This window comes from Bombina bombina, chromosome 2 (assembly GCF_027579735.1).
Source record: "Bombina bombina isolate aBomBom1 chromosome 2, aBomBom1.pri, whole genome shotgun sequence".
Taxonomy (NCBI): domain Eukaryota; kingdom Metazoa; phylum Chordata; class Amphibia; order Anura; family Bombinatoridae; genus Bombina; species Bombina bombina.
Genome location: NC_069500.1, coordinates 1,272,182,673 through 1,272,197,573, shown reverse-complemented (window position 1 = coordinate 1,272,197,573; position 14,901 = coordinate 1,272,182,673). Strand labels below are relative to the sequence as shown.

The following is a 14,901-nucleotide window of genomic DNA, read 5'->3' as shown; positions in this document are numbered from 1 at the left end:
TATATATATATATATATATATATATATATATATATATATATATATATATATATATATATATTTGAGTACTTATAAAATAGTGGGTGAAAAAGGGTTAAAACTAAGAAGAGGTAAAAAAAAACTTCGTTAAACTATTTTATACTCAGTCATTGTGCAATGACAATTTAGTGGCGTACAATTTACCTCACTAAGGCAACAAACACGTTACCACACTAAAATTACTCTTAACCCTCTATCTGCCAGAGAAAACTATTTTATCCTGACAATATATTATACCAACTAAATAGTAAACACGTCCTGGTCGGTATCGGTAAATCTTTGGTGTTATTACAAATATTATTTTTTTGCAACACCAAACACAAAACTCAGTTCCAAGACCATTAACGAATCAGCTGCTAGCTTTCAGTAGAACTCTCTAATCTACCTAATCAGAATGCAGTATACACACATGCCGCTTCCTGGTTGAAACGTCACGTGACAGTTGTCCTTGCCCCGGTGTTAGTGACAGTGATAATGTCTAAGAACACTCGGATAGTGCTTATTTTCGGTGGTTTTGTCACTGCAGTGGCCGCAGCATTTTATCCTATATTTTTTTATCCAATGATGCACTTAGATGAATACAGTAAGTAAAGATGTGTGATGTATAAATGGGAGGGAAAACGAAGCTGGGGTAAGATAAACGATTGGACTGGCAGCAATATGTTTGTTGTATTTTACAGGCTAATGTGGAGTTACAGTAAGTGTTTAAACACGTGTCTATGTAACCATGCTGGATCGCATAGTATAAGCACAATGAACCATTAAAACATTTTACCTAATTATCCATTTGGCGCTAAAGTAAATATGTTTGAATACACAAGTACATCTCTATACATAACGTTTATTCTTATATTACTTTTTGATGACGTTAGAAAGGAAAAGAAACACGGGGGGGTGCGGAGATTTTCGTGTATCAGTTTGTAGAATACCACGTGCGTTGTATTGTGATACCAGGCACGTGATTGTACTCTTGTATACGGCAAAGGAATAAAGCAGTCACATATATAACTATATTATTTATTTAAGGTCTATAGCGATATACAGAGGTGGAGAAAAAAAACAATATAGTCAAAGGAGAAACGTTACTGGTGCACACAATATGAAACAGGCAAAATGCAAATGTTTTACTCTTATACAAGTAAATGGGGATGGGCACTTTCACTTACAGTCCCAACAAAATACCTGTCTGAACGCCACAATGAGTAAATGTTTATACACACACAATACACATACATTCATATATACATACATTCATTCTTATACACACACACACACACACAATACACATACATTCATATATACATACATTCATTCTTATATACACACACACACAATTACACATACATACATCATACCTCCCAACATTTCAAAATTCAGGAGGGACAGGAACCCTCCGCACCCCCTCCGCAAAAAATTGAAATGTGGTGGGCAGGAGCAGGGATGGGGCTTAAAGTGAAGGTAAATTTTTACCCGATGCTCACCACCTATGTAAACAGTATGCTCTAACTATTACAGTCGCTAAGATAAATTTTTAAAAACAACAATTATTTATTAATAAATTCTATATATAAAAAACCTTTGTTTCGTCTTTTTTACTCCTCCCCGATCCACTTCCTTATTTTGCCCTGTTGACGTAGTGAGCGTTTCAACAAGCCCGGCACGTCACTTCAAAGCTCGTGCACAAGACTGGTTTCAAACTGCGCATGCGTATTGTAAGAGCATTCGCGCATGCGTTGCAATTTCAAAGAACGTAGCACTGAAGGAAAGCATACAGCGTAATACGCATGCGCATATCATGCATGCGCATGAAGTAGTTGACGAGAGCCGCACTTAGACGCATGCGCAATTGTTACAGATGACGTGGGTAGAAAGGAGCAGGACGCCACGGGGGAAGTGAAGGAATTGGAGCAAAAGACAAAAAATATGTCAATCAAATGAGGGAAGATGTCGGGCGGACAGTTGCGGTGAAACGGAGGGTAATTGAAAAATAAAAATTAAAAGGGCAAAATTATTTCTCAAGATTTTGATCAATGAACATGTTTATTTTACATGTTAATGATAATACTGGAATCGAGTGAGGCGGACTTGATCTTCACTTTAAAAAAATAAATAAATCATAAGACCAAAGTAATGTAAATAAAATTCTAAATAGTCATATCTTTTAAATACTCTTAGGCAGCAAATCAAACACAAGTTTAAACCACTGGTATAGCTATGTGAGCTCTGTATTTAATGTGCAGAGACAGTGCTAAATATTTTTATCTTAATTGGACATTTAATAATAGATTCTTTAAAACTGCTCTCTGCATTCCACATTAATATTCTAGATTCTGGCCTTTAATGTCAGCAAAAATGCACAGTAACACACTTCATAGCATACACTTACGCATGCACACACACACTACAGAGCATACACTTACAGATACACACACTACAGAGAATACACTTCTACATGTAGATACACACACACACACACTACATAGCATACACTTATACATGCAGATATGCACACACTACATAGCGTACACGTATACATGCAGATACGCGCACGCACTACACAGCGTACACTTATACATGCAGATACGCGCACGCACTACACAGCGTACACTTATACACGCAGATACGCGCACACACTACACAGCGTACACGTATACACGCAGATACGCGCACACACTACACAGCGTACACGTATACACGCAGATACGCGCACACACTACACAGCGTACACGTATACATGCAGATACGCGCACACACTACACAGCGTACACTTATACACGCAGATACGCGCACACACTACACAGCGTACACTGATACGCGCACACACTGCATCATATATGGGTAACTGTAATTCATTGTATGGGGTCCTGGCGTTGGCAAGCACATTAGCTGGCAGTCTGAGGCTGCCACTGTTCGTTACCCTGACGTTAGCACTGCTCATCGTATAAAACTGAAGGCATGCTAGTATTATCACCAGGGGTTAGACGTCATCACTACCAGAGGTAGGTCAGAGATGTCACCATTACCGGGGATCAGAAGGTATACAGCCCTCTTACTCCTGCTTAACCCACACACCATCATTCCTTTTCCACAGGGAATCTAACAGGTATCTAACCCTGGGAGAGAAAAGACAGCTGCTTCTGAGTATGGGCCCATGTGGGACAGATGGCTAGCAACCCGGGATAGACCCCTAAAATCGGCACTGTCCCGTGAAAATCGTGACAGATGGGGGGGTATGCACACATACATTCATATGCACACAGTGTTCACAGAAAGTGGTGCCGGAAGCAATCTGGGTGGGGACAGTGTAATGCTTGAAAATATTATAACATTTATTTTTATTTATAAATAAAGCAATGAATTTAATATAGAAAGGTCAAAATTGCATAGGTGCAATTCAGTTTGAAATAAAACGGGTTTACTTTCATTAGCAAAATGCTTCTAGTAAAGTTATTACTGTTTTTCAGCATCATATGCACATATGCTATGAGGGCGTGTGCACCAGTAATCAAACACCATGCTTGCTTAGAAAGCTGGCAGTGGTGTGTATTGTGTCTGGGAAGACTTTGTTTGTGTTATACAAGGCTCCACTGACTCTCTCAGGTGTGGTGTTTGAATACTGATGCACAAGTCCCTCATATCATATATGTGTATGCCACAGAAAAACACAGATCATACATTTTTAAACTTTTGCCATAAAATTAGCTTTTTTTGTTAATATAAAAAACCCAATTTTTCTGTAGTGTAGCTGCCCCCCCCGCAATAACCTACCTCCCACCCTTTCCCAGATCCCTTTAGATAAAATGTTACCCCATCTTCTCTCCCTCCTACCATTAACAATTTGTCCTATAGTGTAGCGTTCCCACCCGCTCCCGTGCACGCCCCCGCACGTGATCCCGGCCCCCTCTGACGTGTTTCCTCCAGTGATGGCCGCCCACCCGCCTCCCTGCAATAACTCCCAACCACCAACAATCGCCACCATCACTGGTCGATGCAGAGAGGGCCACAGAGTGTCTCTCTCTGCATCGGATGGTTAGTAAAGGGTATTGCACAATGCCTCAATATCGAGGCATCGCTACAATACTCTGGAAGCGATGAGGATCACTTCCACTGCTTGAAACCCCTGACGACGTACAGGGTACGTCGTTGGTCGTTAACGACCATTTTTGTAGGACATACCCTGTACGTCGTCGGCCCATTTTAGAACCTGGGTTGCTGATTGGATGGCTAAATGTAGCAAGCGCTATCCAGGGTGCATGAACCAAAAATGGGCCATCTCCAAAGCTTTCATACCTGCTTTTTTCAAATAAAGATAGCAAGATAACTAAAATAAATTGATAACAGGAGTAAATTAGAAAGTTGCTTAAAATGGCATGCTTTATCTGAATCATGAAAGAAAAAAAATTGGGCTAAGTATCCCTTAATAATATCCACTTTAATAAGTGGAGTGAAAAAAGCATAACTTAAAGGGACACTGAACCCAATTTTTTTCTATCATGATTCAGATAGAGCATGCAATTTTAAGCAACTTTCTAATTTACTCCTATTGTCAAATTCTTTTCATTCTCTTGGTATCTTTATTTGAAATGCAAGAATGTAAGTTTAGATGCTGGCCCATTTTTGGTTTACACACTGTTGTTCTTAATGATTGGTGGGTAAATTCACCTACCAATAAACAAGTGCTTTCCATGGTTCTTAACAAAAAATAGCTTAGATGTCTTCTTTTTCAAATAAAGAAAGCAAGAGAACTAAGAGAAATTCATAATAGGAGTAAATTAGAAAGTTGTTTAAAATTGCATGCTCTATCTGCATCACGAAAGAAAAAATTTGGGTTCAGTGTCCCTTTAACAATGTCTTCTAATGAAAATGGCAAGTTTGTTAAGAATCTTTGCAAAAAAACAATGTTTCTTCAGTAGTTGCAATGTAATGCCTTTAAAAAGTAAACCCTAATTGTTCATTTTACAGAGAAAGAACAAGAGATAAATCGTTCCGATATCATCCAAGAAAATGTCCAACCAACAGGTAGGATTTAATTCTGTGTCACTTTTTAATCAATTGATTTTGTTTAAACATCTTTTTGTAAAAAAAAAGCTGTACATCAGTCATGAATCCTACACATCTAGTTTTGTTTAAGATTTTAATGATTAACAGTCTTTTATATGCATCAATTAGCAGTTTTCTACCTACATTAATTATCAACAAAAAATACAAAAACAGTCTGATATACCAACTGTTGCTTGAGGGAACACTAGACAAAATATGTAACACATATATTAAGTGTCAATATTAAGTTCCAGTTCCTTTCTCTCTGATATTACGATCTCCTATGGGCTGCCCTTCCGATGAGTTAGATTCCACCAATCATGCAGTCTCTCTAAATAATTTTTTTTTTTTTTAAATCACAAAAGAAGGCACCAAATCATTCAGATCATAAAATAAACTGGGCTTGTCGACTATGTAACCAGATACTCATGAAAGGAGCCGCATTTCCTCATGCTGATTGGAGCACAGTGGTCCATCATAGTGACCCAGATCATGTTTCTTACTGAAAAGGAAAGGCTTAACCTGTTAAGACTTTCTGAACTAATTGGGGCCCCCATACATTTACCCCCACATACAAGGTTTACAAGTGGCCTGGTATTGCCAGTGGAATGCAGCAATGTCTTCGGCGTCACCACGCATGTGTGTGATGATGTCAGGAGACCCGGAAGAGCAGGCTGCAGTAAGGGAGCTGGATGGAGGGGTAAATATTCAAACTTCTCAATCTTTCTCAGCTCCCTTAAACCCTAGAAACACCCAAGACCCATTGTTTGAAAGGCAATTATCTGCTCTTTTAAATGGGGTGTGTCTTAGGTATATAATGTTTAGGCAAAATTAAAACAAAATAACATAAATATTTCAACATATTTACCCCTATAACATCAAAGTGAGGCCCTAATTTATATGAGGATAATCTGTTCTTGGTTTTACTGTAACGTTGTTAAAAAATGCGTATATATATATATATATAGATATAGATATAGAAAAATAACAGACTTGCACTCGCTGGTCATTTTAGTGAAATATTTTACTGAAAAGTTGTGACGTTTCGAGGGCAAAAAATCCCCTTCCTCAGACCTGAGGAAGGGGATTTTTTGTCCTCGAAACGTCACAACTTTTCAGTAAAATATTTCACTAAAATGACCAGCGAGTGCAAGTCTGTTATTTTTCTATATTGATTCCCACTAGCACCCTGGCAGTTGCTACTAAGTGAGAGTGCACATCTTTGCTACTGATATATATATATATATAATGTGTAGTTCTGGGTTCCAAGCACTCACTGTACAGGTGAATTGCCTGTGTGCTCTCTATGGTAGATAGATAGAAACTTCAAGGAAAGAAGAGGCACTCACAGGACTTAACTATTCTTCATTAGTATTTCATCAACAAGGTTCAGTCATGTTTCACTGTGGTATTGGTAATCACCTGGCATGAATAAATACACATTTATTTTAGTAGAGGCTCATGGGAACCCCTATGTGCACATCAAAGTTATATAACTATACCTAAAGGCACTTATTAACTGTATATGAATATAGCTTCATCTTCTTTTAACTATATTGTTTAGAAAAAAAGACACCCACATTGTTTTACAACCTTGGTTATTAAAATTTAATTAAAATATAATTTATTTATTTTTTACACATTTTAAAGTAGACAACTTTACGTGTCCCCAAAATATAATTGTGTGGATTCTAAAGTAGGTCTTAAATGTGAGCAGCATATAAAAACTCTAAAACAGCTCAGCACATGGATGGCAATGATTTGGCGGTTAAGGGTTAATTAGCAAATCTGTAAAAGTTAATTTTTTTAATTAAAATCAGTTAAAAAGGGACATAAAACATCCCCCTCAATGGTGTACACTGCAATGCATTTCTCTGCAAATACGCTGTTTCATCAGGCATAATATACACTAACACAAGCTAAGAAGACCAATTAGACTGCATGTATAATAAATGCACCCTAAAATCACACAGGTGCTCCATGTCTCCAATTATCCATAGAGTAACAAAAATACAGTGTATAACCTATCAATAAGAAGCCAACATTAATACCAACATAGAAAAGTATCAACCTCAAGTGACATGGTCCGTAAGTGATCATAACTAGAACACAAACCAAGTGTCCTTACAGTCTGTTCTGTAGTATGACTGTTAGATAATTGAGGCATGAAAAGACACTTGGTCTGTGTCCTAGTTATGATCTATTATGTGTATCTTGAAAAAAAGGTACTCCAGCCTTGGCAGATATCATAAACTGACCTTTATTGTACCATGGTCCACAAAAAAAACAAAGTTTCAGACCCTCATTAGGTCCTTAGTCATGTCTACCTGAGTATACAAAGAGACTACCTTTATACATGTACACAGGTGCAAACAATCACCCATTAATTATGTTACAGCACCATCTAGTGTGAATCATTTTTATATCTTTTACAAAGAATAATGCTTCTTGTCTTAAGGTGGCGGTGTAAATAATGGGTAATAGAAATAGTACAAAATATACAATTAAATATATACATATAGTCACTATGCATACAATTAAAAAATGAGAAGCAGCATTGCAGAATTAAATTCCACCACAATCTATACAGAGCATTAGACACAGAACAAAACTACAGGTAAGGCAAGGTAAGATAAGCATGCGGCATAATATATAAAGAAATCTTACAAATGTTTTTCTACATGAGATCTATACAAACAACATAAACAATCTTATCAATCTATAAGCAAGGATATATTTATCTGAAGAGTGACCAGTCAAAGTCCTTATTAAGGCCCCTTGGTTTCAAGGTTTGCAGCTTGCTGATCCAATGCATTTCCCCAGACAACGGATGATCCCTGCAGCGGTTCAAAGTCCTCTGTGAGTTTTTTAAAAGAGGACTCCAATATAGAACACACCGCCGCGCATGGAGGAAACACAGGAAGTGGGCGGCCTGTGTACATGACCCGGATCAGAGGTCACAGAGCACGGGGATACCAGAGAGGACATTATTATTATTATTATTAGAGGTACCCATAGATAATATACATGGGGTGTGGGGGACAGCCAACACGAAATAACGACTGATAAAGTATGCAGCACCACATTAAAGAACCCCCGTAATACGGACACTGCTATGTCTATTATGGTACCCATACCGGACCGGACTGGACTTTAATGTCAATTGGGAATGTGGAGGTCTACCAACAAGAACAATTATGCAAAAAAACATGCAGCACCACTATAATGTCTCCCTATAATATGGGCACTGTTATGTCTTTAACTATGCCAGAACAGACTGATATATCACAGAGCACTTGCACTAAAGTCACTATTAAATGTGCAGAGATGGGGTTTTCTTTGGGTGATGAAAATCTAGTATACAATGTTTCAGATTATGAATTAATTTTTGAAGAATTAGCACTGTTAAATAAAGGTTTATCATTTTCAGTTTCTGGTGTTGAATTACAGAAAGATTTACACAATTTTTTTTTTAGAAAAATTAAGCTTAAAGCTTATTTTGGCACTGATATGACATACACAGTCACACCTGATACTATGGGAAACACAATCAGGCACGGGAGCAAGGAGTCAGCTACCCCCTCTGTATCAGTAAATCTTGAAAAAAAAGGTACTCCAGCCTTGGCAGATATCATAAACTGACCTTTATTGTACCACGGTCCACAAAAAAACGTTTCAGACCCTCATTAGGTCCTTAGTCATGTCTACCTGAGTATACAAAGAGACTACCTTTATACATGTACACAGGTGCAAACAATCACCCATTAATTATGTTACAGCACCATCTAGTGTGAATCATTTTTATATATTTTACTCAGAATAATACTTGTCTTAAGTGGCGGTGTAAATAATGGGTAATAGAAATAGTACAAAATATACAATTAAATATATACATATAGTCACTATGCATACAATTAAAAAATGAGAAGCAGCATTGCAGAATTAAATTCCACCACAATCTATACAGAGTATTAGACACAGAACAAAACTACAGGTAAGGTAAGATAAGCATGCGGCATAATATATAAAGAAATCTTACAAATGTTTTTCACATGAGATCTATACAAACATCATAAACAATCTTATCCTTTAATCTGAAAGCGTAATTGGCTGATGTTGTGTCCTGCCTCAATAAAGTGTGACGAAACAGGGGCATCCTTATTATTGCATCTTATGTTAGATTTGAGTTCCGTGATGCACTCTCTGGCTTCTCTACACAGTGCAGAATTATGTAACATTATTTAATCGGTAACTTGAAAAATGTAAAAGTATTTTCAGAATTTTCATTAAACGTTGGACTCCGCTCCAGGATCTACTGAGCGGGTCTTGAATATCCAAAGCGCTTCACAGGTTTGCTGGTTAGTCACAGCATGCCGGTCGCACTATTGGAATAAATGTAGCTCGCTCCCGCTACTTGACCAGAGCGGGAGCGAGCTACATTTATTCCAATAGTGCGACCGGGCGTTCTGTGACTAACCAGCAAGCCTGTGAAGCGCTTTGGATATTCAAGACCCGCTCAGTAGATCCTGGAGCGGAGTCCAACGTTTAATGAAAATTCTGAAAATACTTTTACATTTTTCAAGTTACCGCTTAAATAATGTTACATAATTCTGCACTGTGTGCAGAATTATATAACATTATTCTGAACCTTTACTGTCCCTTTATGGGTAACAACCTGTCTTACCTGGGCCTATAGTCTTTTGTATGTTAATTTTCTCACTACCTATGTCAGCTCGGACTACAGGCCGCCCTCTTCCTGTGTTTCCTCCATGCGCGGCGGTGTGTTCTATATTGGAGTCCTCTTTTAAAAAACTCACAGAGGACTCTGAACCGCTGCAGGGATCATCCGTTGTCTGGGGAAATGCATTGGATCAGCAAGCTGCAAACCTTGAAACCAAGGGGCCTTAATAAGGACTTTGACTGGTCACTCTTCAGATAAATATATCCTTGCTTATAGATTGATAAGATTGTTTATGTTGTTTGTATAGATCTCATGTAGAAAAACATTTGTAAGATTTCTTTATATATTATGCCGCATGATTATCTTACCTTGCCTTACCTGTAGTTTTGTTCTGTCTAATACTCTGTATAGATTGTGGTGGAATTTAATTCTGCAATGCTGCTTCTCATTTTTTAATTGTATGTGTAGTGACTATATGTATATATTTAATTGTGTATGTTGTACTATTTACACCGCCACTTAAGACAAGAAGCATTATTCTGAGTAAAATATATAAAAATGATTCACACTAGATGGTGCTGTAACATAATTAATGGGTGATTGTTTGCACCTGTGTACATGTATAAAGGTAGTCTCTTTGTATACTCAGGTAGACATGACTAAGGACCTAATGAGGGTCTGAAACATTTTTGTGGACCATGGTACAATAAGTTTATGATATCTGCCAAGGCTGGAGTACCTTTTTTTTTTTCTTCAAGATTTACTGATACAGAGGGGGTAGCTGACTCCTTGCTCCCGTGCCTGATTGTTTGGTTAATACTGTTCTGTATTGGTATTGATATTGGCTTTTTATTGATAGGCTACACTACATTATTTAGACGCACAAAGATGATATTGCATACTATCTCAGAGGCCGAGCGTTCTACCCTTCATACCTTTTTATAGTTGTCTTTTATAAATATTAAAATAGTAGAATTGCATAATTCACAAATCTGAATTTCAAATTAGCAGTAGATTTTTATTTATTTTTTTCTGAAACATTTAAATGGTTGTTTCCATTTCTCTGCCCACTGTTTCATGTGACAGCCATCACCCAATTACAGACTCCTATACTGTATATGCACTGTCAACTCTTGCACTTGCTCAGTAGGAGCTGGTGCCTCAGAATGTGTGCATGTGAAAAGAATGAACACAAATTGATAATAGAAGTAAAATGGAAAGCTGTATAAAATTGCATGCCCTGTTTGAATCATGAAAGTTTAATTTGGACTTTAGTGTCCCTTTAATGTTATAACATGACAGAATATTTTGGTATATATAATAGGTAGAGATGGATAAAAGCAGACATTGAGATCATTAGAAATAGGTTTTAACTGATATGAAGTAAGGCACAGTGGGGATAATTCACTAAAAGCTCTTTATTTCAGGATGTGTTTGATTCTTGTCTACATTTTGTTTTTCTGTAGGTTTGAAGGTGTGGACTGACCCTTTCTCAAGAAAGTAAAAAAGACACTCAAGCCACTTGGAAATGTTGATTTATTGATATCTAAAGTATGCAGAATATTTATATTCCTTTATATTTTGTACAAAAACTATGAATAAAACCTGTATTGTTTCTTTTTGTGTCGCTAGTGTACGCAAGTAAATAACAGAAAAATAATGTAGATCTTTTGCCAATGATGATTGATAACTGTTATATTGATAATAGTATCACATACATAAATGTATTTCATAGGAAAAGCTGGAAAACTTAGATATGTTAATTATTTATGTATAAAGGGACATTTGTACCCAGCTGTATACAAGTGAGTTTGTTTTTCTGCTTAACAGACACTGTTTACTAGTTAAGACTGAATTGATGCTATGTCTAACCTCTCATTTCCCAGTGTAACTGTGCTACAGTCGTATAGGCCTCAGCCTGTAAGGTACGCAGGGTCTGATCTAATGCTCTCTGCTCTGGCGGTATTATTTAAGAAGGCTTGTTCGTACTGCATGCTCCGTCAAAGAATTTTAAAAAGGAAAATATTAGATTGAAAGTTGTTTAACTTGATATGCAAGTTTTGGGTGTGAATAAGACACGTACATTACATTATAATGCTCAAAAACAAACACATTTGTACTTGATTTCTCTCCATGCCAGCAAGTGTTTGATCATTTTTAGTTTATTTAGTTAGCAGTGTTGCACAAATTGGGGTTGTGATAGCTAGTTGCCCTGCATAATTTGGACTGTTTTGTTGTGAAATATATATATGTATATTAGGGCTGGGCGATATGGGCAAAAATGAAAATCACGATTTTAATCGCAATTTTCTTATAAATGACTTTCATTTTTCAATAAAAATTTAATTTAACACTACAGAATCTTACTGTACATGTTTCTCAATGTCCAATACACTCTTGGAGCATACAAATACAAACCACAAAATAGTTAAAATAAAATTAACTGCCTGTGCTGTGGTTACATAGTAGCCACTAGCACAACATTGTCATGTTTTCTTGTAAAGTCATTTAAACTGTGGTATGATTAACATATGAACATAATCAGAAAAAAATATATCTTTCAAAAACGAAGCCTCTTCTTTAAAAGAAAGATTTGTTGAAGGGTTTAACAACATTTCAGAATGTGCACCATGGAAAGTAGATCAGACAGTAGAGTAAAAGTGCACTTGTACTCTACTGTCTGAACTGTTTTCCGTGATGCACTTTCTGAACGGTTTGCGTCAATAAATACTTTCTTTAAAAGAAGAGGCTTTATTTTTTACATGTAAACAGGCTTTATTTTACCTGTGTAGGCAGTTGTGACTGCTGCCATCAGAGCTGAGAAAAACCGGCAAATTCCTCCAAAGCGCAGCTCCTGCATAGCCTCTCTACTCCCCCCCCCCCTCTTTTCCCTACAGAAGCCTGCGCGCAATGAGCAGTTACAGCCAGCCCTCCTGTACGTAATAGATGATGTCATGGGGGCGGGGCTAAAATGGCATACTCTTTTTTTCCCTACAGAAGCCCGTGCGCAATGAGCAGTTACAGCCACCCCTCCTGTACGTAATAGGTGATGTCATAGGGGGCAGGGCTAAAAATGGCATACTCTCGCGGTTTTTAAATTGCGGCGATAAATCACGGTTTTAAATTGCATATGCGATTAATTGTGCAGCCCTAGTGTATATATACCTGTAAATATTCATCTTATTACAACAAATAGAAAGCAAAGCGTTTGCCTAACTGACATATCCCTGACCACTTACTGGGAGAAATGACTATTCGAAAGAGCTATGCATGAGTAAACTGATTGCCAGCCTTTCCTCTCCCTCTATCCATCCAACTGGGTTTTCAAGTGTTCAACATCTCCACTGTGGCCGACTACCTTACAAGGGTATGCAGGCCAAGCAGCAAGTAAGCTTGTCCCAGGGGGACAGTGTTCTCAGCGAACAAGATAATCTTTGTCAATGCAGCCAGATCCAGAGAAACGGCAGTGACAGAAGAGACTATCACTCTGGGTTTGTCTTTTGGTAACACAACCGGGTTTGGAGTCAGTATATCACGGCAGCCACTATGCCTTAAATCAGGAGCTACTTCAGTTATTTGAGGTAGGCGGACAGAAGCTCTTGCAGCATATCAAGAAAGTTTACCATATTCTAGTAAAGCAAAAATATTTCTAGTAAAAGATATTACTGTTTATTAGTGGCAAGTTAACCCTTTAAGCACTCTATCTCAATTGTGTGTAGATCCCTATATTTATTATTTATACTATAATTTAATTCACCTTTAACGTTTAATATATACTTCAATTGCAAATGTAGCTTTAACAAAAATAACGTATATTGCCAGTTCTGTATTGGCTATAAAAAATACCTATAAAATTACCTATGTTGTGTTTTCTAATCTGCCTTCCTTACTCAACCTATTTCTAACTAAAATAGAATACCATCTGTACACACTGTAAGTGCAGCTTGCGATTACAGCCACTTTTGCAAGATGTGCGGTCTCAGATATGAAGTCAAGTCATGTATCAGTTACCAGTCTCCATTTAAGTTATGGTGAGGAAAAAGACTTCCTCCACTGTGAGTATAGTGACACAATAGATCATTGTATAGCTCATCTGTGCATTCTCCCACAGAAAACACAAACTAGTACTGGTAAGCAAATGTGCTATAACATGGTTGACCTCTTTTGCACCTTTAATGTAGTATCCGTTAAAACACACCCACCAGGTTTATTTCAGTCATAACATTCTCTTACATGTTTCACACAAACCAATTATGTTTTGTTTCTTTTAACAGCGTATTCCTTTTCTCCATATTTATTTTCTTCATCTGCATATTCACTTGCAAGGAGATCTTTTACTGTACAATAGAGCAAATGTAGTATGCCCTGTGCACTCACATTTAAACACAGAACTTGCTTGATATGTGTTTAATAGTGATGATGCAAACAAAATCTTCGCCATCACAATATATGCCTGCTGAGCAGGTGTAATGTTTGAATGCAGGTGCACGAGGCATATGATCATATGCTATGTGCACAGAAAAAATAATAAAATAGTGCTAACTTTTATTAGAAGCATTTTTTCCCTAATTTAATTTGTATTTTAAAAATGTTCAATTAAAAATTGAACTACATTTATGTGGATTTTAGTTATGAGTGTTCTGTCCTTTTACTTCATCTTCATTGGTAAACCGTTGTCTAGGTCAGTGGTTCTCAACCAAAGTGACTTCAAGGCCCAGTAAATTTTAGCTGGACATGTCCAGGGCCCGGTAGTTTTATTTTATATATATATATATATATATATATATATATATATATATATATATATATATATATATATATAGTAAGCAGCAGGGATTTTCCCTATCAGTAACTAAGCAGTTCAATGTGGGTTTAGTGGGGGTCCTGGAGTGTGGGGGTCCTGCCGAGGGTCTGTCGCTGTGAGGGACATGGAGTGTGAGGTCTGACCCTGGAGGTTGGGGGCCCTTTCTTTGGCCCTTAATGTTGGGGGTCCTGGCTCTGGAGGTTGATGGGCCTGTTGGGGTTAGGGCAGGGAGGCTACCATGTTCTTTTGCATAAATTTGAATACATTTGGGTCAGTGTGAGACAGTTTTCCTGGGGCCTTGATTGGTCTCAGTCTCCCCCTTGTGTGCAGTGGGGTA

The 14,901-nt window shown here is 37.4% G+C and overlaps 1 protein-coding gene across 1 annotated transcript; it reads left to right on the top strand.

Annotated features, from left to right (window-relative positions):
- The first annotated feature begins 468 nt into the window (after positions 1-468).
- SMIM20 (small integral membrane protein 20) lies at positions 469-12,121 on the top strand. Its single transcript, XM_053700882.1, has 3 exons — positions 469-622; positions 5,002-5,058; positions 11,227-12,121. The coding sequence occupies exons 1-3, from the start codon at positions 514-516 to the stop codon at positions 11,262-11,264; spliced, it is 204 nt and encodes a 67-aa protein (XP_053556857.1). The 5' UTR covers positions 469-513; the 3' UTR covers positions 11,265-12,121.
- The last annotated feature ends 2,780 nt before the right edge of the window (positions 12,122-14,901 follow it).

Excerpts from the sequence above, each read along its gene's own strand:
- SMIM20 (XM_053700882.1), top strand. The coding sequence starts at position 514 with ATGTCTAAGAACACTCGGATAGTGCTTATTTTCGGTGGTTTTGTCACT. Across the intron at positions 623-5,001 it reads GATGCACTTAGATGAATACA|AGAAAGAACAAGAGATAAAT; the intron begins GTAAGTAAAGAT and ends TTCATTTTACAG. Across the intron at positions 5,059-11,226 it reads AGAAAATGTCCAACCAACAG|GTTTGAAGGTGTGGACTGAC; the intron begins GTAGGATTTAAT and ends GTTTTTCTGTAG.